We start from the raw sequence: 25,159 nt of genomic DNA, 5'->3' as shown, positions 1-25,159 counted from the left end.
GTCTCTTTTCTGCTTCAGCACATTTATATATTCTGTTTCTTACCTTACTGTTATTCATCCTTTAGGTCTCAGCTTAAATATGTCACTTATTTTGAAAACCCCTCCTTGGCTTTTCAATTTAAATTAGTTATGCTCTTGAAGTGCTTCCTGCTTGCTCTTCATAATGCTTTTTTCAACTTGTAATTACATATGCTTGTGTGTAATTATTTGATTAACGTCATTTCCACACATAAGAGTGTGTGCTGTAGAGAGCAGCAAATATGTCTGCTTCACTCACATTGCAGGTGCTGAGTATTTATTTCTTGAATAAATAAATGTACTGATCCTATTTTCTCTAATTTATGCCCAGCCAGTTTTAATGCTGTTTCTTGGGCTTACTTTTCTTATTTTAGTGCCAATCAGCTGAGGCCTATATCTCATTTTAGGTTTTTTTATGTTAACTTTCCTTTTTATTTTTAGCTAGAATAATCAATACTTCTATATATGATTTTTATTAAAACAGTATTTTGGTTAGTTCAGTAATTAAAAGATAAATTTTTCTTGAAGTTGAAAAATTCAAGCTACTAAATTGAAACCTAGACCTATTAAGAGTTCTTAAAATTTGATTTTTTATATAACAGTTTTGATATTTATTGCTGTTTAACCTTTCTTTTGTCTATTTGATCTCCTGTTAGCTGATACCATTCTTAATGAATCTTTTTTGAGACTGAGCCCGTGAAAGATACAATATAGATATTTTTTGACTTAATGACTCAATGAGTGAATATTAAAACAAATTATATGTGTTAGCTTTTTCTTTCAAAGTTATACTTCTACTTCACTCTTTTTAAGTAGTTGAAGAGTATATGTTGTATTTCATTTCCTCTCTGTGAAAAGGTAGTAGGGTGATGTCACCTATGAGTATGAAGACTAATAATAGACAAAAATCTTCTCTTTTTTGTGCTTTTGCATCTTTAATATAAGGATTATTATTATCATTTCATGCTATTTTAAAATCCGTAACCTTGATTTTAAAAAAAAATTAAAAATCTAGGTTGATTTGCCACCTGCCAAAGTCTCTTCTTTTTTTGAAATTTTCTATAATGTGAATTTTAAGAATGTCTGCTTTGAAGTGATTAAATGATTTTTTTTTAAATTTAAGCATCATTAACAGCAAAATTACTAAATTTCTTTTAGCCATCTGAAGATGAAGATCAAATTGAAGGTTCAAATAGGAGATCCATCAAACCAAAGAAATAACTACTAATTTTTATTTAGAAAGCATGGAGAAACTTCCATGTGATAGGATTATTAAAAACAATGCCAAAAAAAAAAAAAAGAGAGAGAAAAAAACAATGCCAAATTCCATAAACAAAATGAGAATTTTAACCAGTTCTCAATGAATAGTAATATAGATCAGTTTCCACAGTCTCTGTAATTCAGCACATATATTGCAAAACATAACCAATAATAATTGCATTCTACAGGTTGCAAGGTGTGATGCATGGATACAAACGGAGAGTGGACCTGTAATGGAAGAAAAATTAGATGCTGCCATACAATGTGATATAATTTCAAAATGTAAATGTAGAAAAGATGTGTCTTCTTTTTGTAACGTAGAAAAGTGCAATGAAAATATTAAGGCAGATACCACTGGAGGGCAGGAAATCCTTAAAAACAACTAATATTCTAAAACCTCAGCCTGAGATTTTGCATTTGGTTTAATGTTTAGAATTTTATTAACATAATAAAGAATGAGAATATTTTCATAGCTAAGCAACTAAGTGGAAGTATTCAGAAGATGTATTTTTTAATTTAATAATATTAATTTATGCTTTAATTTCCCATAGGTATTTTTAATAGCTTTAGTATGTCAAAGTTTTTTAGAAAATAATATGTATGTAAATTTACTATCTATCATTCTTATGGTGATTATTCATTACATTATGATATGCTGCTGTTTATGGATTAAAAATATGTTTAATTACTTCCTTCTTTGTTGCATTTATTTTAAAATTTAGTGCTGTTGCATCTTTCGGCAAAAATGTTCTCTCCCAAGAGCTTAAGACAGAAAATAATACTAAATAATACTAAATATGTTTTATAACTTAATTATAAGAATTTTCTTAGCTATTTCTCTTATTATACCATCATTAAAAATTCTGGCACTAATTTTTAGATAAAGTATTTTTTTCTAATTTGGAGAACATTTTTTCTTGGTGCTTATATTAATTCAGAGGAATGGGTTTTCTCTTCAAGATTAAAAAAAAATGTTTTAATGCTTTTGTAAAAGAATTGATCAACCTTGGAAAATAATTTATGTTTACTAATTTTAATATTACATAAGATTTTCATAAATATTGCATCAGAATTTCTCATTTGTAAAATATAGGCTTTGTTTCTAACATAACACATTTTTTTTTTTGTCAAGATTTTAAATGTTCACACTAGTCATTTTAGAAAATGGACATTTGTATGGGTATATTACAAAGTGACCAGCAGGGGGCATTCTGATATCTAACTGTAACAAAAATAAAATTTTTAGGAGTTTCTGTTAAAGGATGATTAGATGCTGCATTTTTACATGTACACATATCACTCAATAGTTTGTTTTACAGAGGTGATCTGAAACATAACAATTTAGAAACACCAATAGCTAATATTTAAACAGTAGCAATCTTTAGGTTTTTAGCTAGTTTTAGGAAGCTCTCTTTGCTGCCTCAGAGAGAGCACAATGAACTCTAAAATAATTTTCTTAAAGTAGGGTAATCATCTCATGAAAGGGTAATATAATTATCTGATGTACACTGATAGTTTTTCAAAAGGCCAGACTTTCATCCTGATATTCAATAAAAAGTATTCCATAGTGGATTGATTGCCCTGAGCATTGCTTTGTAAAATATGACATATTGTAGTAATGAAGACCTATATATGGAAAAGAAGACTGTACTGGTGATACTAGAATAAGATTGAGCTTTGAATCTTGGGTTGTTTCAAATATCATGTAAACTGATTTTTTTCCCCAAATACAAATCAAAGTCTAGCAGTTATTAAAAGCACATTCATTACAAAAGTTCACACCTAGTTACATTTTTATCAATATCGTAATGTGGCAGTTAAGATTAGTAAGGTAAAGAAAAATATAGGGGCTATTTAGTGTAATGACTGCACACAATGATAGCAGGGTAAGGTTCAGTGTAGTAAAGAATTTAAACTTGCCCCAAAAGAGATCTGGTTTTTTACCCTTGACTTTTGTGAGGTAATCTCTAAGCTCTTGGAGTGTCATGGCTGATAGAAGTGTCTTTGTTTGCCTTGGGACCTTGGGCCAAGCCAGATAGTTAACAGTGCGATTTAGGATGGGACTTTGAGTCAAGCAATATCAGCTCAACTTCCTAAGGGGCCAGAAACTGAAATCAGCCATGTGGGCTGTCAGTCATGCCACTGTGATAGAGCCAGAGTAAAGGCTCTGGACACCAAGGCTCAGGTGAGCTTCCCTGGTTGGCAGTCCTGTGTGTTGTCACACATTGATACCAGGAAAATAACACTGTCGATGACTTGTAGAAGACTGGAAGCTCTGTATTACTTTCTTAGACTCTGTACTAAGTGCCTCTTACCTGGGCTGATTTTAATGTCTCTTTTCCTTGTAATAAACTGTAACTGTGAATATAACAGCTTTCAGTGAGTTCTGAGTCCTTCCAACAAATTATCAAATCTGAAGGTGCTCTTGGAACCCCTGAATTTTTATAAACTGCTCCCTAACATTGTAGTTGCTAACTCTTTAGGGAAATAAATATATTTGGATAGGAAAGTGAGTACAGATTTACAAAATAAAGAGGACATATCTTATATAACAGAATAGATTATAACATACTTCTCAAAATACTAGTTTAGAGTTTCTCTTGGTGAAACAATTTAATGAAAAAAATTAACTGAGGTAAACATAGCTTTCTTCCATATTTGCAATTTAAGGTTTATGGAACAAAGTAGTCCTAGCTAAGTTTCAGCCAAATGAAACAAAATGGAAAACTTAATGATTCTGCACACACTTATAATATAAACTGTCAATCACAGTGACTTCAAATAAAATACTGTACATCCAATAATGGCTATTGTATATAATATCGATCTGGAGTTTGTGTTTAACAGTTTGTGAAAAGCTGCCACCTGAAATAATATGAAGCTATATTTAGGGGTAGTCTCATGTAATTTACTTTTACAGCACATCGTAATTGTAAGTTATTTGTGTAATTTCTTGTTTAATGTTTATTTTCCCCATGACACCATATATAGCAGTATGGCAAATGTCAGTACTCTGTTCACATTACCTTGGCACTTTCCATTTCAATACATGCCAACCTGATTTCCAACTGCCAGCACATTTGACTCATTCCCTGAGGGGTTTCTCCTGGCTGCAGATACCTGTTTGGCCTATGTACAGGCAGGCAGGAAGTACCAGGGTATTAATACTGTCTGAAAGTGGTCTTTTTAGAGCAATGACTGATGGTAGATGGTGAATAAACACCCCAGTTCCCTTGCCTCTTGAGCAGGATAATGTCCTCAGAAGTGTGTTCTACACCACTGCTTAAAGTGTGATCCACTGACTTGTAACATCAACATCACCATTGCTTGAGAGTTGGTTAGAAATGCAAATTCTTAGAATCCACTCTAAAATTACTGTATCAAAATCTCTTGGAGTGGGGCCAAAGAATCTGTGCTTAAATAGGTGATGTTTATACATTCTGAAGTTGGAGAAACACTGTTCTTCCAGAGTTCTTCAGAAGTATTATGCTTCAGTTGCTTTCAATGGTAACTTGCTTGATAGTAAGCCCTTTGTTAGCTTCCTTCTTTTCCTGTTTCACTTCTTCAATTCCATACCAGTGTTTCTTGAGATCACACCCCAAACATATTACATGCACTTAAATTCTTGGCTTATGATTTGCTTCTGAGGTAATCCATACTGACAAGTTAAGGACCATGACAAATAGCTGAATGAATCGTCTTTATTGGTGTCACTCAAATGTTAACATTAATAATTTTCTGGTTTTACAATTCTCTTGTACCAGTTTTCTATTTCTGCCACCTGCTGAAAACTCAGTAAATGGGACTAGAAGCATATAGACACAAGTGAAGAGAGAATTAGTGAAATGAAATATTCATCATAATAAATTATCCAGATGCAGGAGCGAAAAAGAAATAGAAAATATGAAAGTGAGTGAGTTAAACAGTAACAAGGATATAATGAGAAACTCCAACATATATTTAATTGAAGTATCAATAGTAGAGGAGAGAAATGGGATTTTGAAGAGATAATGGCTGAGAATTTTCCAGAATTCATCAATCACATTAATCCACAATTCAAGGAGGCCAACAGATTCCAAGTAGCATAAATAATGTGACATCCATGTCTAGACCCAGCATAATGAAATGGCAAACCTCAAAGACAAAGAAGATGTTGAAAGCAACTGGAGAGAAAATGATGACCTTCCTAGAAGGATGACAACACTGTTAGGTTATTTTTAAAAGCAATAATGAATGCCAAAAGACTGTAAAAATACCATCCAAATCCTGATAGAAAAATAACAAGTCACTCTAGAATTGTGTTTCCAGCCCTACAGATCTAGCACTGACACCACCATACTAGCCAATACTAGTATGAAGGACCCAATTTTGTAGGCTACAGCAATTTATATTTTAGCTTTTTGAATACAGGTAGTGCTTTCTCTTTGTGGAAAAAGTTTCTAATTTTTTCACTGTTTGGTTTTTAACCCATATGCACAATTTTTCCACTGCTTCTATTTTTTTAGGCCCTCTTCTTATTGACTGTGCAACACTTGAAGTTGTTCCAGCGATGGACTTTATTTATCTTTTCAGTGTTTTCTCTGATGGTCTGCAATGTATATTCCTTTATGCCTGTTGCTGAGGAGCTACCACATGTTCTCTCATTCCTTTAAAATTACTTTATTATTTCAAACTTCTCTTTAATACTTAAAGCTTTACTTTTATATGCACTGCTTGGCCTTTTTGAATCAAGATATTTAGATCTGTTTTGAATGTTGATATCTATATCTATCTGTTTATATAGATATCCACAAATATGAAAACTTAAAAGATAAAACAGTGAATTAAGGTAACTGCTAAGTTTTTAATGGATGTGTGTTCATTTTGTGTATACCTCTATGGTTCAGTTCAAATGGGTGCAGTTTTCTGCATTCACCTAGTGTTTCTTGTGGATGCAATTGAATATCAGTCAGTGCAAACTTCACATCATGCTCCCCAGGACCTGGGTCCTGGGTCCACCCACCCATGGGCCAGCACTACTCCCAGGACATCCTGGGCCCTGGCCTGCCTACCAGCAGGTTGACACCAGCTCCAAGACACTTTGGAACCCTCAGCAATGCACACCAGGATCCAGCCCCAATCACAAGTGAGCCGACACCAGCTTTAGGATACCCTGGACCCTGAAGCCAGCCATGTCAGGAGCCAGTCCCCCCTACCAGCAGATTGATACTAGATCCAGGAACCCCAGCTTCACAACCACCCACCCCAGAACTTGACTCCACCTACCAATAGGCCAACACTAGCCCTGGGACCCCCTGAGGCTCCACAGCCATCCATCTCATGACCTGGCCCCACTCACCAGTGGCCAGCAGCCTCTGTGCAAGACAGGTTCTGGCCACCAACTGGACCAGGAATCAACCAAAACTGCTAGATAGTCCATAATAGTCAGTCCACCACCACAGAAGGACACATGCAGCCTACCTAGGGGGCACCCCAGAGCATATAGCTCTGGTAACCAGATGGGAGTGCACTGCTGGGAAGCATAGGACATCTCCTACAAAAGGTCCCTTCTCCAAGATTGGAAAATGTAACCAACCTACCAAATACATTGATATAAAAACAGCAAATTAGGCAAAATGAGGTGACAGAGGAATAAGCTCCAAAAAAAAGGAACAAGGTAAAACCCAGAAGAGAAACTAAGTGAAGTGGAGATAAGCAATCTACCTGATAAAGGGTTCAAGGGAATGACTGTAAAGATGTGCAAAAACTCAGGAGAACATTGGATGAACAGAATAAGAATTTAGAAATCTTCAACAAAGAGAAAATACAAAGAAGAACCAAACAGAGTGAAGAAAATAATAACTGAAATTTCAAAATACACTGGAAGGAACAAATAGTAGATTAGATGATACAGAGGAACGGATCAGTGAACTGGAAGACAGAATAGTGGAAATGATTGAAGTTGAACAGAAAAAAGAATAAAAAGAAATGAGGACAGTTTACTACCATTCACATTATAAGGCGGTCTCAGAAGGAGAAGAGAGAGAGTAGGGGCAGAGGACATATTTGAAGACACAAAAGATGAAAATGTCCCTAAGCTGGAAGAGAAAACAAACATCCAGGTTAAGAAGCACAGAGTGTCCCATACAGGATCAAACCAAAGAGTACCAGACCAAGGCACATTGCAGTTAAAATGTCAGAAATTAAAGAGGGAGTATTAAAAAGCAGCAAGGGAAAAGCAACAAGTTACATAAAAGGAAACTCTCATAAAGCTATCTGCTGACTTTTAAGAAGAAATTCTGCAGGTGAGAAGGGACTGGTACAATATATTTAATGAGATGAAAGGCAAAAAGCTACAACCAAGAATACACACCCAGCAATGCTTTCATTCAGATTTGATAGAGGGATAAAGAGTTTCACGGACAAGCAAAAGCTAAAAGAGTTCGGCACCACCAAACCAGATTTACAACAAATGTTAAAGGGACTTCTCTAATTGAAAAAGAAAAGGCCACAACTAGAAACAGGAAAATTACAAAAGAAAAAATCTCATTGGTAAAGGCAATGTATAGTAAAGGCAGTAAATCAACCACATATAAGCTAGTAAGAAGGTTAAAAGACAAATGTAGTCAAATCAAATATATATCCACAATAACTAGTTAAGGTATACGCAAAAGAAAAAGATGTAAAATATGAGGTCAAAACCAATAAATGTTGTGGGAGGATAAAAATACAGTGTTGTTAAAATTCATTTGAACTTGAGAGATCAGAAACTTAAAATAATGTATACCTCATGACAATTACAAACCAAAAATCTATAATGATAAATACACACAAAATAGAAAGGAATCCAAACATAACACTAAAGATAGTCATCTAATCGTAAAAGAAGAGAACAAAAGAACAAAAGAACAAAAAATAACTACAAAACAACCCCAAAACTATTAACAAAATGGCAATCAGTACATATATATCAATAATTACTATAAATTTATATGAACAATATGCTCCAATCCCAATATATAGACTGGCTAAATGGATACAAAATCAAGACCCATATATATGCTGCTTATAAGAGACTGACTTTAGATCTAAAGCTACACACAGACTGAAACTGAAAGGATGGAAAAAGATATTCCATGAAAATGGAAATCAAAAGAAAGCTGGTGCATCAATACTTATATCGACAAAATATACTTTAAAACAAAGACTGTAACAAGAGACAAAGAAGGACATTGCATAATGATAAAGGGATTGATCCAAGAAGAAGATATAACAATTGCAAATATATATGCACCCAACAGAGGACCACCTAAATACATAAAGCAAATATTAACAGACATAAAGAGAGAAATTGACAGTAACACAATAATAGTAAGGGACTTTAACAGCCCACTTACATCAATGGACAGATCATCTAGACAGAAAATCAACAAGGAAACACTGGCCTTAAATGACCCATTAAGACCAGATGAATTTAATAGATGATAGATAAGTAGATTATAGATATAGATAGAACATTCCATCCAAAAGCAGCAGATTACACATTCTTTTCACGTGCATGTTGAAAATTCTCCAGGATATGTCACATGCTAGACCACAAAACCAGTCTCAGTAAATTTAAGAAAATTGAGACAATATCAAGCAACTTTTCTAACCACAACACTATGAGACTAGAAATCAACTACAAGAAAAAAATCTGCAAAAAACACAAACACATGGAGGCTAAACAATAAGCTACTAAACCAATGGATCACTGAAGAAATGAAAGAATAAATAAAAGAATATGGGAGACATATGAAAATGAAAACACAATGGTCCAAAATCTATGGGACACAGCAAAGGTGGTTCTAAGGGAGAAATTTATAAATAGTGATACAAACCTACCTCAAGAAACAAAAAATCTCAAATAGAAAATCTAACTTTATACCCAAAGGAACTAGAAAAAGAAGAACAAGTGAAACCTAAAGTTAGTAGAATGAAAGAAATCATAAATATCAGAGCAGAAATAAATAAAATAGAGACTAAAAAAATAGAAAAGATCAATGAATCTAAGAGCTGGGGAATACCAAGCATACAAATAACTTATGCATATTTTGCTCAAACAATTCCAAAAAATTGAAGAGGAGAGAACAGTCCCAAATTCATTTTATGAAGCCACCATCACCCTGATACTAAAACCAGAAAAAGACACTGCCAAAAAAAAATTATAGGCCAATATCTTTGATGAATATAGATGAAAAATTCTTAACAAAATATTAGCAAACCAAATCCAAGAATACTTAGAAAAAGATCATACACCATGACTAAGTTGGATTCATTCCAGGGTCACAAGAACGGTTTGACATAAAAAAATCAATGTGATACACCACATTAACAAAAACATGATCATCTCAATAGACTCAGAAAAAAAATTTTTGATAAAATTCAACATCCATTTATGATAAAAATTCTCACTAAAGTGGGTATAGAGGGGACATACCTCAACATAATAAAAGCCATCTACAGCAAACCACAGTGAACATAATTTAATGGTGAAAAGCTGATAGCTTTCCGACTAAATTCAGTAGCAAGACTAAGATGCCCACTGTCACCATTTCTATTCAACATAGTATTTGAAGTCCTATCCATAGCAGCCTAACAAGAAAAAGAAATAAAAGGTATCCTAAATTGGAAGGGAAGGGGTAAAACTGTCACTCTTTGCAGTTGACATGGTACTCTATATAGAGAACCCTAAAGTCTCCACACAAAAACTAATAAATCAATTCATCAAGGTAGCAGGATACAAGATTAATATAAATAAATCTGTTCCATTTCTTTTCACTAACAATACAATATCAAAAAGAGAAAGTAAAAAATAATTCCATTTAAAATCCCATCAAAAAAAATAAAATAAAATACCTAGGAGTAACTTAACCAGAGAGGTGAAAGTCCTATACACTAAGCACTATATAACATTGATAAAGGAAACTGAAGATAATTAAAAGAAATGGAAAGATATCCTGTTCTCTTGGATTGGAAGAATGAATATTGTTAAAATGGCCATACTACCCAAAGCAATCTACAGATTTAATGTGATCCCTATGACGTTTTTCACAGAACTAGGACAAATAATCCTAAAATTTATATGGACCCACAGAAGACCCAGAATTGCGAAAGCAATCCTGAGAAGAAGGACAAAGCTGGAGGCATAACCCTCCCAGACTTCAGACAATACTACAAAGCTTCAGTAATCCAAGCAGCATGGTATTGGCACAAAAACAGATGTATGGATCAATGAAGCAGAATACAGAGCCCAGAGATAAATCCACGCACCTATGGTCAATTAATCTACAACAAAGTAGGCAAGAATATACAATGGATAAGACAGTCTCTTTAACAAGTTGTTCTCAGAAAGCTGGAAAGCTACATGTCAATCAATGAAATTAGAAAACTCTTTCACACAATATGCATAAAAAAACTAAATGTGGCTTAAAGACTTAATATGAGACATGACACCATAAAACTTCTAGAAGGGAACGTAGGCAAAATATTCTCTGACATAAATCGTAGCAGTATTTTCTTAGATCAGACTCCCATGGCAAAAGAAATAAAAGCAAAAATAAACAAATGGGACCTAATCAAACTTAAAAGCTTTTGAACAGCAAAGGAAACTATCAACAAAACAAAAAGACAACCTATGAAGTGGGAGTAAATATTTGCAGATGTTGTGACTGACAAGGCATTATATCCAAAATATAAAAATAACTTATACAACTCAATATCGAGAAAACAAACAACACTATCAAAAAAATGGGAAGGAGACCTGAATAGACATTTCTGCAAAGAAGACATACAGATATCCAACAGGCATGTGAAAAGATGCTCAACATTGCAAATCAAAACCACAGTGAGATATCACCTCACATCTGTCAGAATGGCTATCATCAGAAAGTCTACAAATAACAAATGTTGGAGAGGATGTGGAGAAAAGGGAACCCTTATACACTGTTGGTGGGAATATAAATTTGGTGCAGCCACTGTGGAAAAATAGTAGGGGAGTTCCTCAAAAAACTTAGAACTACCATATGATCCAGCAATTTCACTCCTGGGTATATATCTGAAGAAAATGAAAACACTAATTTGAAAAGATATATACACCCCAATGTTCATAGAAATATTATTTACAACAGCCAAGATATGGATGCAACCTAAGTATCCATCAACAGGTGAATGCATAAAGAAGATGTGAGATATATAGATATAGATATAGATATATAGATATATATAGATATACACCCCAATACAATGGAATACTACTCAGCCATAAGAAAGAATGAAAATTTGCCATTTGAAACAACATGGATGGACCTGGAGGGTATTATGCTTAGTGAAATAAGTCAGATAGAGAAAGACAAATACTGTATATATTTTATATGTGGAATCTAAAAAATAAAACTAATGAATATAACAAAAAAGAAACAGACTCTCAGATAGAGAACAAACTAGTGGTTGCTAGTAGGGAGAGGGAAGGAGGGAGGGGCAAGATGGGACAGAGGATTAAGAGGTATAAACTACCATGTATAAAATAAATAAGCTACAAGGATACATTGTATAGCACAGGGAATGTAGCCAATACTCTATAATATATAAACTATGAGTGGAGTGTAATCTATAAAAATTTTGGGTCACTATGTTATACTCTTGAAACTAACAAAATATTATAAATCACCTATACTCAATAAAAGAAATAAAATTTAAACTGTCATTTGCCTAACAGTTATTTGAAAAAAATAATTTAAAAATGGGCAAAGCACCTGAAGACATTTTTTTCAAGGAAAACATACAGATGGCCAACAAACACATTAAAAGATCCTTGACATACAGAATGGCCATCATCAAAAAATCTGCAAACAATAAATGCTGGAGAGGGTGTGGAGAAAAGGGAACCCTCCTACACAGTTGCTGGGAGTGTAAATTGGTGTAGCCACTATGGAAAACAGTATGGAGTTTCCTCAAAAAACTAAAAATATAGTTGCTGTATTATCCAGCAATCCCACTCCTCAGCATATATCCCAAGAAAACCATAAAACTATAATGCAAAAATATACATGCCTCCCAATGTTCATTGCAGCACTATTTACAATAGCCAAGACATGGAAACAACCTAAATATCCATAGACAGATGAATGGATAAAGAAGATGTGGTACATATATACAATGGAATACTACTCAGCCATAAAAAAGAATGAAATAATGCCATTTGCAGCAACATAAATGGACCTAGAGATTATCATACTAAGTGAAGTAAGTCAGAAAGAGAAAGACAAATGCCATATGATATCACTTATATGTAACATCTAAAATATGACACAAATGAACTTATCTGTGAAAAGGAAACACTCACAGACATAGAGAACAGACTTCTGGTTGCCAAGGGGGTTGGGGGTGCAGAACGAGTGGATTGGGAGTTTGGGATTAACAGATGCAAGCTACTATATAAAGAATGGATGAACAACAAGGTGCTACTGTATAGCACAGGGAATTCAGTATTCTGTGATAAACTATAATGAAAAAGAATATGAAAAAGAATATATATATATATAGATATATAGATATACATATATATGTATGTATAACTGAATCACTTTGATGCACAGTAGAAATTAACACATTGTAAATCAACTATACTTCAATAAAATAAATTTTTAAAAAAGATGATTGACATCACTAATCATTCTGGAAATGCAAATCAAAACCACATGCTATCTCCTCAAACATGGCATAGTGGCTATTATAAAGTAGATAACAAACAGCAAGCATTGGAAAATTGTGGAAAAAAAGGGAACACCTGTGCACTATTAATGGGAATGTAAATTGTGCAGCCACTCTGGAAAATAGTATGGAGATTCCTCAAAAAAAATTAAAAATAGAATGACCATAAAATCTAGCTATTTCACTCCTGGGTATTTAGCTGAAGAAAATGAGAACACTAATTAGAAAAGATGTATGTACACCTGTGTTCTTTGCAGCATTACTTACAATAGCCAAGATATGAAAGCAAACTTAGTGCCCACCAATAGATGGATCTATATAGAAGACGTGATATATACATACAATGGAATATTACCAGCCATAAAAAAGAATGAAATCTCACCATTTGTGGGCTTCCCTGGTGGTGCAGCGGTTGAGAGTCTGCCTGCCAGAGCAGAGGACACGGGTTCGAGCCCTGGTCTGGGAGGATCCCGTGTGCCGCGGAGCGGCTGGGCCCGTGAGCCACAACTGCTGAGCCTGCGCGTCTGGGGCCTGTGCTCCGCAACAGGAGAGGCCACGAGAGGGAGAAGCCCACGCACCGCGATGAAGAGTGGCCCCCCCTTGCCAAGACTAGAGAGGGCCCTCTCACAGAAACGAAGACCCAACACAGCCAAAAATAAGTAAATAAATTAATTAATTAAAAAAAAAAAGAAAAAAATAAAATCTCACCATTTGTGACAGCATAGATGGACCTGGAGCATATTATGCTAAGTGAAATAAGTCAGACAGAGAAAGACAAATAATGTATGATTTCATTTGTATGTGGGATCCAAAAAACAAATGAACAAATGTAACAAAACGACAGAGAAGAAACACATGATTGCCAGAAGGGAAGTGGGTGCAGGGAGGAGAGAAACAGGTGATGGAGATTAACAGGTAGAAAATTCCAGGTGCAAAATATGAGTCATATGTATGAAATGTACAGATGGGGAAGATTCAATAAGTATGTAATATCTTTGTATGGTGACCTATTGTAATTTGACTTATCATGATGATCATCTTGAAATATATAGAAATATTAAATCATTATGTTATGTAACGGGGAACAAACAAACTCATAGAAAAGAGATCAGCTTTATGGCGACCAGAGACTGGGGTTGCAGGGAGGGGGACTTGGATGAAGGCAGTTAAAAGGTACAAACCTCCAATTATAAGATAAAAAAGTACCAGGGAGGTAACATACAACATGATAAATATAAGTAACACTGTTGTATGTTACATATGAAAGTTAAGAGAGTAAATCCAAAGAGCTTTCATCACACGGAAAATTTTTTCTATTTCTTTAATTTTGTATCTATATGAGATGATGGATGTTCACTAAACTTATTATGTTAATCATTTCATGAGGTCTGTAAGTCATATCGTATGCTGTACTCCTTAAACTTATGTAGTGCTGTATGTCAGTTATATCTCCATAAAACTGGAAGAAAAAAAAAAAAGAAATTCATGTCATTCTCAAATTGTCCCCTAATATATCACATGGGAACAAATTTGCCTTGTCAAAACAATTGTTGTAGCAAAATTGACTCTATTTTCCCCAAGACAGAAGGGTCTTTTTGTTTTCTTAATGGTGTCTTTTGAAGAACAAACGTTTTAAATGTTAATAAAATCTAATTTATCTTTTTCAAAAAATCATGGTCACTAAAATTCTCTTCTGTGTTTCTTTCTAGAAGTTTTATATTTTAAGTTCTTACATTTACGTTTATAATTCATTGCCAGCTAAATTTTTTGGTATAAGATAATGTTGTAAGGGTTTTGTTGGTGTTGTTGTTTGTATATAGATAGACATTCAATTGCTCCAGTAGCATTTTTTCAAAAGACAATTTTCCCCTGTTGAATTGACATTACAACCGTCTCAAAAATTACTTGACCGAGAGGCTTCCCTGGTGGCTCAGTGGGTAAGAATCTGCCTACAAATTCAGGGGACACGGGTTAGAGCCCTGGCCTGGGAAGATCCCACATGACATGGAGCAACTAAGCCTGTGCACCACAACTATTGAGCCTGCGCTCTAGAGCACGTGTGCCACAACTAATGAAACCCGCATGCCTACAGCCCATGCTCCACAACAAGAGAAGTCACTGCAATGAGGAGCCCTTGCACTGCAATGAAGAGTAGCCCCCACTCGCCACAACCAGAGAAAGCCTGCATACAGCAACGAAGACCCAACACAGCCAAAAATAAAAATAAAATAAAAATAAATTAAACAAAAATTAATTGACCAAAATCACCTGGAGGGGGCACCTTCAAGATGGCAGAGGAGTAAGACGTGGAGATCACCTTCCTCCCCACAAATACATCAAAAATACATCTACATGTGGAACAACTCCTACAGAACACCTACTGAACGCTGGCAGAAGACCTCAGACTTCCCAAAAGGCAAGAAACTCCCCATGTACCTGGGTAGGGCAAAAGAAAAAAAGGAAAAACAGAGACAAAAGAATAGGGATGGGACTGCACCTCGGGGAGGGAGCTGTGAAGGAGGAAAAGTTTCCACACACTAGGAAGCCCCTTCACTGGTGGAAATTGGGGGTGGGCGGGGGGAAAGCTTCAGAGCCATGTCGGAGAGCACAGCAACAGGGGTGCAGAGGGCAAAGTGGAGAGATTCCTGCACAGAGGATCAGTGCCGACCAGCACTCACCAGCCTGAGAGGCTTGTCTGCTCACCTGCCGGGATGGGTGGGGGCTGGGAGCTGAGGCTCAGGCTTCAGAGGTCAGATCCCAGGGAGAGGACTGGGGTTGGCTACGTGAACACAGCCTGAAGGGGGTTAGTGCACCACAGCTAGCTGGGAGGGAGTCCAGGAAAAAGCCTGGACCTGCCTAAGAGGCAACAGACCGTAATTCAGGGTGCACGAGGAGAGGGGATTCAGAGAACTGCCTAAATGAGTTCCAGAGACGGGCGTGAGCTGCGGCTATCAGCGCGGACACCAGAAACGGGCATGAAATGCTAAGGCTGCTGTTGCAGCCACGAAGAAGCCTGTGTACAAGCACAGGTCACTCTCCACACCTCCCCTCCCAGGAGCCTGTGCAGCCCGCCACTGCCAGGATCCCATGATCCAGGGACAACTTCTCCAGGAGAACACACAGTGCGCCTCAGGCTGTTTCAACATCACACTGGCCTCTGCCACCTGTAGCCTCACCCCGCATTCTGTACCCCTCCCTCCCCCGAACTTGAGTGACCCAGAGACCCTTAATAAGCTGCTATATTAACCCCATACTGTCTGGGGTGGAACAGACGCCCTCAGGCGACCTACATGCAGAGGCAGGGCCAAATCCAAAGCTGAACCCCAGGAGCTGTGTGAACAAAGAAGAGAAAGGGAACTTTCTCCCAGCAGCCTCAGGAGCAGCGGATTAAATCTCCACAATCAACTTGATGTACCCTGCATCTCTGAAATACCTGAATAGACAATGAACCATCCCAAAATTGAGGTGGTGAACTTTGGGAGCAACTGTAGACTTGGGGTTTGCTTTCTGCATCTAATTTGTTTCTGGTTTTATTTTTATCATACTTTAGTATTTAGAGCTTATTATCATTGGTAGATTTGTTTATTGATATGGTTGCTCTCTTCCTTTTTTTATTTTATATATATATTTTTTTTTCTTTTTTTTTCCTTTTTCTCTTTTTGTGAGTATGTGTATGCTTCTTTGTGTGATTTTGTCTGTATAGCTTTTCCTTTCCCATTTGTCCTAGGGTTCTGACTGTCCGTTTTTTGTTTTTGTTTTTTACTATAGTTTTTAGAGCTTGTTATCATTGGAGGATTTGTTTCTTGGTTTGGTTGCTCTCTTCTTTCTTTCATTCTTTCATTTTTTTTCTTACTTTTTTATTTTTAGTAATTTTTTTCAATTTTAATAACTTTATTTTATATTATTTTTTATTCTTTCTTTTTCTCCCTTTTCTTCTGAGCTGTTTGGCTGACAGGGTCTTGGTGCTCTGGCCAGGTGTCAGGTCTGAGCTGCTGAGGTAGGAGAGCTGAGTTCAGCACATTGGTCCACTGGAGACCTCCCAGCCCTATGTAATATCAAACAGCAAAAGCTATCCCAGCGATCTCCATCTCAACACTAAGACCCAACTCCACTCAATGAGCACAAGCTACAGTGCTGGACACCCTATGGCAAACAACTAGCAAGACAGGAACACAAACCCACCCATTAGCAGAGAGGCTGCCTAAAATCATAGTAAGTTCACAGACACCCCAAAACTCACCACTGGACATGGTCCTGCCCACCAGAAAGACAAGATCCAGCCTCATCCACTAGAACACAGGTACTAGTCCCTTCCACCAGGAAGCCTACACAACCCACGGAACAAACCTTACCCACTTGAGCAGACACCAAAAACAATGGGAATTACAAACGTGCAGCCAACAAAATGGAGACCCCAAACACAGTAAGTTAAGCAAAATGAGAAGACAGAGAAATACACAGCAGATGAAGAAGCAAGGTAATAACCCACCAGAACAAACAAATGAAGAGGAAATAGGCAGTCTACATGAAAAAGAGTTCAGAGTAATGGTAGAAAAGATGTTATAAAATTTTGGAAATACAATGAAGAAAATACAAGAAACGTTTAACAAGGACCTACAAGAACTAAAGAGCAAGCAAACAATGATGAACAACACAATAAATGAAATAAAAATTCTCTAGAAGGAATCAATAGCAGAATAACTGAGGCAGAAGAACGGATAAGTGACTTGGAAGATAAAAGAGTGGAAATAGCTACTGCAGAGCAGAATAAAGAAAAAAGAATGAAAAGAATTGAGGACAATTTCAGAGACCTCTGGGACCACATTAAACATACCAACATTCGAAATATAGGGATCCCAGAAGAAGAGAAAAAACTGGAACTGAGAAAATATTTGAAGAGATTATACTTGAAAACTTCCCTAATATGGGTAAGGAAATAATCAAGTCCAGGAAACGCACAGAGTCCCGTACAGGATAAATCCAAGGAGAAACACTCCAAGAAACGTATTAATGAAACTATCAAAAATTTAATACAAAGAAAAAATAATAAAAAGCAGCAAGGGAAAAGCAACAAGTAACATACAAGGGAATCCCTATAAGGTTAACAGGTGATCTTTCAGCAGAAACTCTGCAAGCAAGAAGGGAGTGGCAGGACATATTTTAAATGATGAAAGGGAAAAACCTACAACCAAGATTACTCTAACCAGCAAGAATCTCATTCAGATTCGATGGAGAAATTAAAACATTTACAGATAAGCAAAAGCTAAGAGAATTCAGCACCACCAAACCAGCTCTACAACAAATTCTAAAGGAACTTCTCTAGGCAGGAAAAACAAGAGAAGGAAAAGACTTACAATAACAAACTCAAAACAATTAAGAAAATGGTAATAGGAACATACATATCGATAACTACCTTAAATGTAAATGGATTAAATGCTCCAAGCAAAGACATAAACTGCCTGAATGGATACAAAAACAAGACCTGTATATATGCTGTCTACAAGAGACCCACTTTAGACCTAGGGACACATACAGATCGAAAGTGAGTGGATGGAAAAAGATACTCCATGCAAATGGAAATCAAAAGAAAGCTGGAGTAGCAATTCTCATATCAGACAAAATACACGTTAAAATAAAGACTATTACAAGAAACAAAGAAGGACATTACATAATGAACAAAGGATCAAGCCAAGAAGAAGTTATAACAATTGTAAATATTTACGCACCCAACATAGGAGCACCTCAATACATAAGGCAAATGCTAACAGCCATAAAAGGGGAAATCGACAGTAACACAATCATAGTAGGGGACTTTAACACCCCACTTTCACCAATGGACAGATCACCCAAAATGAAAATAAATAAGGAAACACAAGCTTTACATGATACATTAAACACGATGGACTTAATTGATATTTATAGGACATTCCATCCAAAAAAAAGCAGATTACCCTTTCTTCTCAAGTGCTCATGGAACAGTCTCCAGGATACAACATATCTTGGTCACAAACCAAGCCTTGGTAAATTTAAGAAAATTGAAATCATATCAAGTATCTTTTCCGACGACAACTCTATGAGACTAGATATCAATTACAGGAAAAAATCTGTAAAAAATATAAACACATGGAGGCTAAACAATACAATACTTAATAACTAAGAGATCACTGAAGAAATCAAAGAGGAAATCAAAAATACCTAGAAACAAATGACAATGAAAACACGATGGCCCAAAACCTATGGGATGCAAAAAAAAGCAGTTCTAAGATGGAAGTTTATATCAATACAATCCTACCTCAAGAAACAAGAATCATCTCAAATAAACAACCTAACCTTACACCTACAGCAATTACAGAAAGAAGGACAAAAAAAAAAAAAAAACACCCCAAGTTAGCAGAAGGAAAGAAATCATAAAAATCAGATCAGAAATAAATGAAGAAGAAATGAAGGAAATGATAGCAAGGATCAGTAAAACTAAAAGCTGGTTCTTTGAGAAGATAAACAAAATTGATAAACCATTAGCCAGACGCATCAATAAAAAAAGGGATAAGACTCAAATCAACAGTATTGGAAATGAAACAGAGAAGTAACAACTGACACTGCAGAAATAAAAAGGATAATGAGAGAGTACTGCAAGCAACTACGTGCCAATAAAATGGACAACCTGGAAAAAATGGACAAATTCTTAGAAAAGCACAGCCTTCTGAGACTGAACCAGGAAGAAATAGAAAATATAAACAGAACAATCACAAGCACTGAAATTGAAACTGTTATTAAAAATCTTCCAACAAACAAAAGCCCAGGACCAGATGGCTTCACAGGTGAATTCTATCAAACATTTAGAGAAGAGCTAACACCTATCCTTCTCAAACTCTTCCAAAATATAGCAGAGGGAGGAACACTCCCAAACTCATTCTACGAGGCCACCATCACCCTGACACCAAAACCAGACAAAGATGTCACAAAAAAAGAAAACTGCAGGCCAATTTCACTGATGAACATACATGCAAAAATCCTCAACAAAATACTAGGAAACAGAATCCAACAGCACATTTAAAGGATCATACACCATGATCAAGTGGGGTTTATTCCAGGAATACAAGGATTCTTCAGTGTACGCAAATCAATCAGTGTGATACACCATATTAACAAGTTGAAGGAGAAAAACCATATGATCATCTCAATAGATGCAGAAAAAGCTTTTGACAAAATTCAACACCCATTTATGACAAAAACCTTCCAGAAAGGGCATAGAGGAAACTTACCTCAACATAATAAAGGCCATATATGACAAACCCACAGTCAACATTGTCCTCAATGGTGAAAAACTGAAACCATTTCCACTAAGATCAGGAACAAGACAAGGTTGCCCACTCTCACCACTGTTATTCAACATAGTTTTGGAAGTGTTAGCCACAGCAATTAGAGAAGAAAAAGAAATAAAGGAATCCAAATCAGAAAAGAAGAAGTAAAGCTGTCACTGTTTGCAGATGACGTGATACTATATATAGAGAATCCTAAAGATGCTACCAGAAAACTACTAGAGCTAATCAGTGAATTTGGTAAAGTAGCAGGATACAAAATTAATGCACAGAAATCTCTTGCATTCCTATACACTAATGATGAAAAATCTGAAAGTGAAATTAAGAAAACACTCCCATTTACCATTGCAACAAAAAGAATAAAATATCTAGGAATAAACCTACCTAAGGAAACAAAAGACCTGTATGCAGAAAATTATAAGACACTGATGAAAGAAATCAAAGATGATACAAATAGATGGAGAGATATACCATGTTCTTGGATTGGAAGAATCAACATTGTGAAAATGACTCTACTACCCAAAGCAATCTACAGATTCAATGCAATCCCTATCAAACTACCACTGGCATTTTTCACAGAACTAGAACAAAAAATTTCACAATTTGTATGGAAACACAAAAGACCCCGAATAGCCAAAGCAATCTTGAGAACCAAAAATAGAGCTGGAGGAATCAGGTTCCCTGACTTCAGACTATATTACAAAGCTACAGTAATCAAGACAGTTTGGTACTGGCACAAAAACAGAAACATAGATCAATGGAACAGCATAGAAAGCCCAGAGATAAACCCACGCACATATGGTCACCTTATCTTTGATAAAGGAGGCGAGCATATACAGTGGAGAAAAGACAGCCTCTTCAATAAGTGGTGCTGGGAAAACTGGACAGGTACATGTAAAAGTATGAAATTAGAACACTCCCTAACACCATACACAAAAATAAACTCAAAATGGATTAAAGACCTAAATGTAAGGCCAGACACTATGGAACTCTTAGAGGAAAACATAGGCAGAACACTCTATGACATAAATCACAGCAAGATCCTTTTTGACCCAACTCCTAGAGAAATGGAAATAAAAACACAAATAAACAAATGGGACCTAATGAAACTGAAAAGCTTTTGCACAGCAAAGGAAACCATAAACAAGACGAAAAGACAACCCTCAGAATGGGAGAAAATATTTGCAAATGAAACAACTGACAAAGGATTAATCTCCAAGATTTACAAGCAGCTCATGCAACTCAATAACAAAAAAACGAACAACCCAATCCAAAAATGGGCAGAAGACCTAAATAGACATTTCTCCAAAGAAGATATACAGATTGCCAAGAGACACATGAAAGAATGCTCAACATCATCAATCATTAGAGAAATGCAAATCAAAACTACAATGAGATATCATCTCACACCGGTCAGAATGGCCATCATCAAAAAGTCTAGAAACAATAAATGCTGGAGAGGGTGTGGAAAAAAGGGAACACTCCTGCCCTGTTGGTGGGAATGTAAATTGATACAGCCACTATGGAGAACAGTATGGAGGTTCCTTTAAAAACTACAAATAGAACTACCATACGACCCAGCAATCCCACTACTGGGCATATACCCTGAGAAAACCATAATTCAAAAAGAGTCATGTACCGAAATGTTCATTGCAGCTCTATTTACAATAGACAGGACATGGAAGCAACCTAAGTGTCCATCATCGGATGAATAGATAAAGAAGATGTGGCACATATATACAATGGAATATTACTCAGCCATAAAAAGAAACGAAGTGGAGTTATTTGTAGTGAGGTGGATGGAATTAGATTCTGTCATAGAGAGTGAAGTAAGTCAGAAAGAGAAAAACAAATACAGTATGCTAACACATATATATGGAATCTAAGGGAAAAAAAAAAGGTCATGAAGAACCTAGTGGCAAGATGGGAATAAAGACACAGACCTACTAGAGAATGGACTTGAGGATATGGGGAGGGGAAAGGGTAAGATGTGACAGGGTGAGAGAGTGGCACGGACATATATACTCTACCAAATGTAAAATAGATAGCTAGTGGGAAGCAGCCGCATAGCACAGGGAGATCAGCTCGGTGCTTTGTGACCACCTAGAGGGGTGGGATAGGGAGGGTGGGAGGGAGGGAGACGCAAGAGGGAAGAGATATGGGAACATATGTATATGTATAACTGGTTCACTTTGTTATAAAGCAGAAGCTAACACACCATTGTAAAGCAATTATACTCCAATAAAGATGTTAAAAAAAAAAAAGAAGGTAGATCAAAAAAGAAGTGTTGTTTGAAAAAACAAAGTACAATGAGTGCAAAAATGTTCTTTTCCTATCATAACGTAATTATACTGAAACTTTATTACGTTTCATATTAGTCATTTCTAATCTATCTTTAGTAATTGATAATAAGGAACTACTTCATTTTACATAAGATCAGATTCAAGTGTTATTATTTTCCTGAGCTGCTTTTACTTGAAAATAAGTTCATCTGACTTTACAGAAAGTGACCCCCACAAAAAAATTAAGTGACATATCCTAAATTATTTCATAAGATCTCTGAGTAATGATTTATTTGTTCAATACCCATGAAGGTGATATATTTTAATTTCTTTTTTTGATGTTTTAATTATTTATTGCCAGTTAAGTGCCCATGTTATTTATATTAGTGTTGACCAGATTCCACTGAGTCTCAAAAGTAACTAAATATTAATTATTAATAATGAGTTATGGCAATTATATTTCTATAGCCCATACACTGAAGATGATGTATCACTGTAAATAAGAAAACCATTCAAAGACAGAAGATGATAGCCAGACCTGGAATTTCAATAAATGTTCTTTGTTTTTATTTTTTTCCTATTTATTTATTTATTTTATTTTTCTGTTTTGTAAATATATGTTCATTTGTATCATTTCTTTTTAGATTCTGCATATAAGTGATATCATATACTTCACTCAGTGACAATCTCTAGGTCTGTCCATGTTGCTGCAAATGGCAGGATTTCATTCTTTTTTATGGCTGAGTAATATTCCGTTGTATATATGTTCCACAACTTTATCCATTTCTCTGTCGATGGACATTTAAGTTGCTTCCATGTCTTGGCTATTGTAAACAATGAATGCAATGAAAAATGCGGTGCATTTAGCCTTTTGGACCATGTTTTTCTCCAGATATATGCCCAGGAGAAGGATTGCAGGGTCATATGGTAGCTCTATTTTTAGTTTTTTAAGGAACCTCTACTGTTCTCCATAGTGGCTGTACCAATTTACATTCCCACCAACAGTATAGGAGGGTCCCCTTCTCTCCACACCCTCTCCAGCATTTATTCTTTGTGGATTTTTTGTTGATAGCCATTTTGACTGGTGTGAGGTGATATCTCATTGTAGTTTTGATCTGCATTTCTCTAATCATTAGTGATATTGAACATCTTTTCATTGGCCATCCATATGTCTTCTTTGGAGAAATGTCTATTTAGGTCTTCTGCCCATTTTTTGATTGGGTTGTTTATTTTGATGATATTAAGCCACTTGAGCTGTTTGTAAATTTTGGAGTCTAATCCCTTGTCATTCACATCATTTGCAGATATTTTCTCCCAGTCTGTAGGTGGTCTTTTCATTCTATTTATGGTTTCCTTTGCTGTGAGAAAGCTTTTGAGCTTAATTAGATTCCATTTGTTTATTTTTGTTTTTATTTCCATTATTCTGGGAGACAGATCAGAAAAGACATTGCTGCAATTTATGTCAGAGAGTGTTCTGCCTATGTTTTCCTCTAGGAGTTTTATAGTGTCTGGTCTCACATTTAGGTTTTTAACCCATTTTTAGCTTGTTTTTGTGTATGGTGTTAGAGAATGATCTAATTTCATTTTTTTGCATGTAGCTGTCCAGTTTTCCCAGCATCATTTGTTGAAGAGACTGTGTTTCCACCATTGTATAGTCTTGTCTCCTTTGTCGTAGATTAACTGACCATAGGTGTGTGGGTTTATTTCTGGCCTTTCTATCCTGTTCCATTGATCTATAGTTCTATTTTTGTGCCAGTACCATACTGTTTTGATGAATATAGCTTTGTAGTATAGTCTAAGGTCAGGGAGCCTGATTCCTCCAGCTCCATTTTTCTTTCTCAAGATTGCTTTGGCTACTCGAGGTCTTTGGTGTCCCCATACAAATTTTAAGATTTTTTCTTCTAGTTCTATGAAAAATGCCATTGGTAATTTGATACGGATTGGATTGAATCTATAGATTGCCTTGGGTAGTATAGTCATTTTGACAATATTTATTCTTCCAATCCAAGAACATGGTATATATTTCCATCTGTTTGTGTCTTTGATTTCTTTCATCAGTGCCTTGTATTTTTTGGAGTACAGGTCTTTTGTCTCCTTAGGCAGGTTTATTCCTATGTATTTTATTCTTTTTGATGCCATGGTAAATGGGATTGTTTCTTGAACTTCTCTTTCTGATCTTGCATTGTCAGTGTATAGAAATGCAACAGATTTTTGTGTATTAATTTTATATCCTTCAATTTTATCAGATTCATTGATGAGTTCTAGTCGTTTTCTGGTAGCGTCTTTAGGATCTTCTATGTATAGTATCATGTCATCTGCAAACAGTGACAGTTTTACTTCTTGTTTTCCAATTTGGGTTCCTTGTATTTCTTTTTATTCTCTGATTGCCATGGCTAGGACTTCCAAAACTTTGTTGAATAAAAGTGGTGAGCATGGGCATCCTTGTCTTGTTCCTGATCTTAGAGGAAATGCTTTCATCTTTTCACTGTTGAGTATGATGCTAGCTGTAGGTTTGTTGAATATGGCCTTTATTATGCTGAGGTAGGTTCA

The 25,159-nt window shown here is 35.8% G+C and overlaps 1 protein-coding gene and 2 long non-coding RNA genes across 3 annotated transcripts in view; all 3 read left to right on the top strand.

Annotated features, from left to right (window-relative positions):
- Positions 1-9,024, top strand: part of REDIC1 (regulator of DNA class I crossover intermediates 1) — an 85,599-nt gene extending 76,575 nt beyond the window's left edge. Inside the window, 4 exon segments of the mRNA XM_082419254.1 lie at positions 1,177-1,222; positions 1,225-1,325; positions 1,328-1,410; positions 1,412-9,024. Coding sequence (XP_082275380.1) covers positions 1,177-1,222; positions 1,225-1,325; positions 1,328-1,410; positions 1,412-1,664 — 483 coding nt within the window. The 3' untranslated portion in view covers positions 1,665-9,024.
- Positions 1-25,159, top strand: part of LOC309640502 — an 875,392-nt gene that overhangs the window by 310,278 nt on the left and 539,955 nt on the right. The window lies entirely within an intron of this gene.
- Positions 22,150-25,159, top strand: part of LOC309640499 — a 133,279-nt gene continuing 130,269 nt past the window's right edge. Inside the window, exon 1 of the long non-coding RNA XR_014252268.1 lies at positions 22,150-22,595. This is a non-coding gene — a long non-coding RNA (uncharacterized lncRNA). The remainder of the gene's footprint in view (positions 22,596-25,159) is intronic.

Source organism: Balaenoptera physalus (assembly GCF_965194825.1).
Source record: "Balaenoptera physalus genome assembly, chromosome: 13".
Taxonomy (NCBI): Eukaryota; Metazoa; Chordata; class Mammalia; order Artiodactyla; family Balaenopteridae; genus Balaenoptera; species Balaenoptera physalus.
This window is presented reverse-complemented; position numbering and strand designations above follow the sequence as displayed.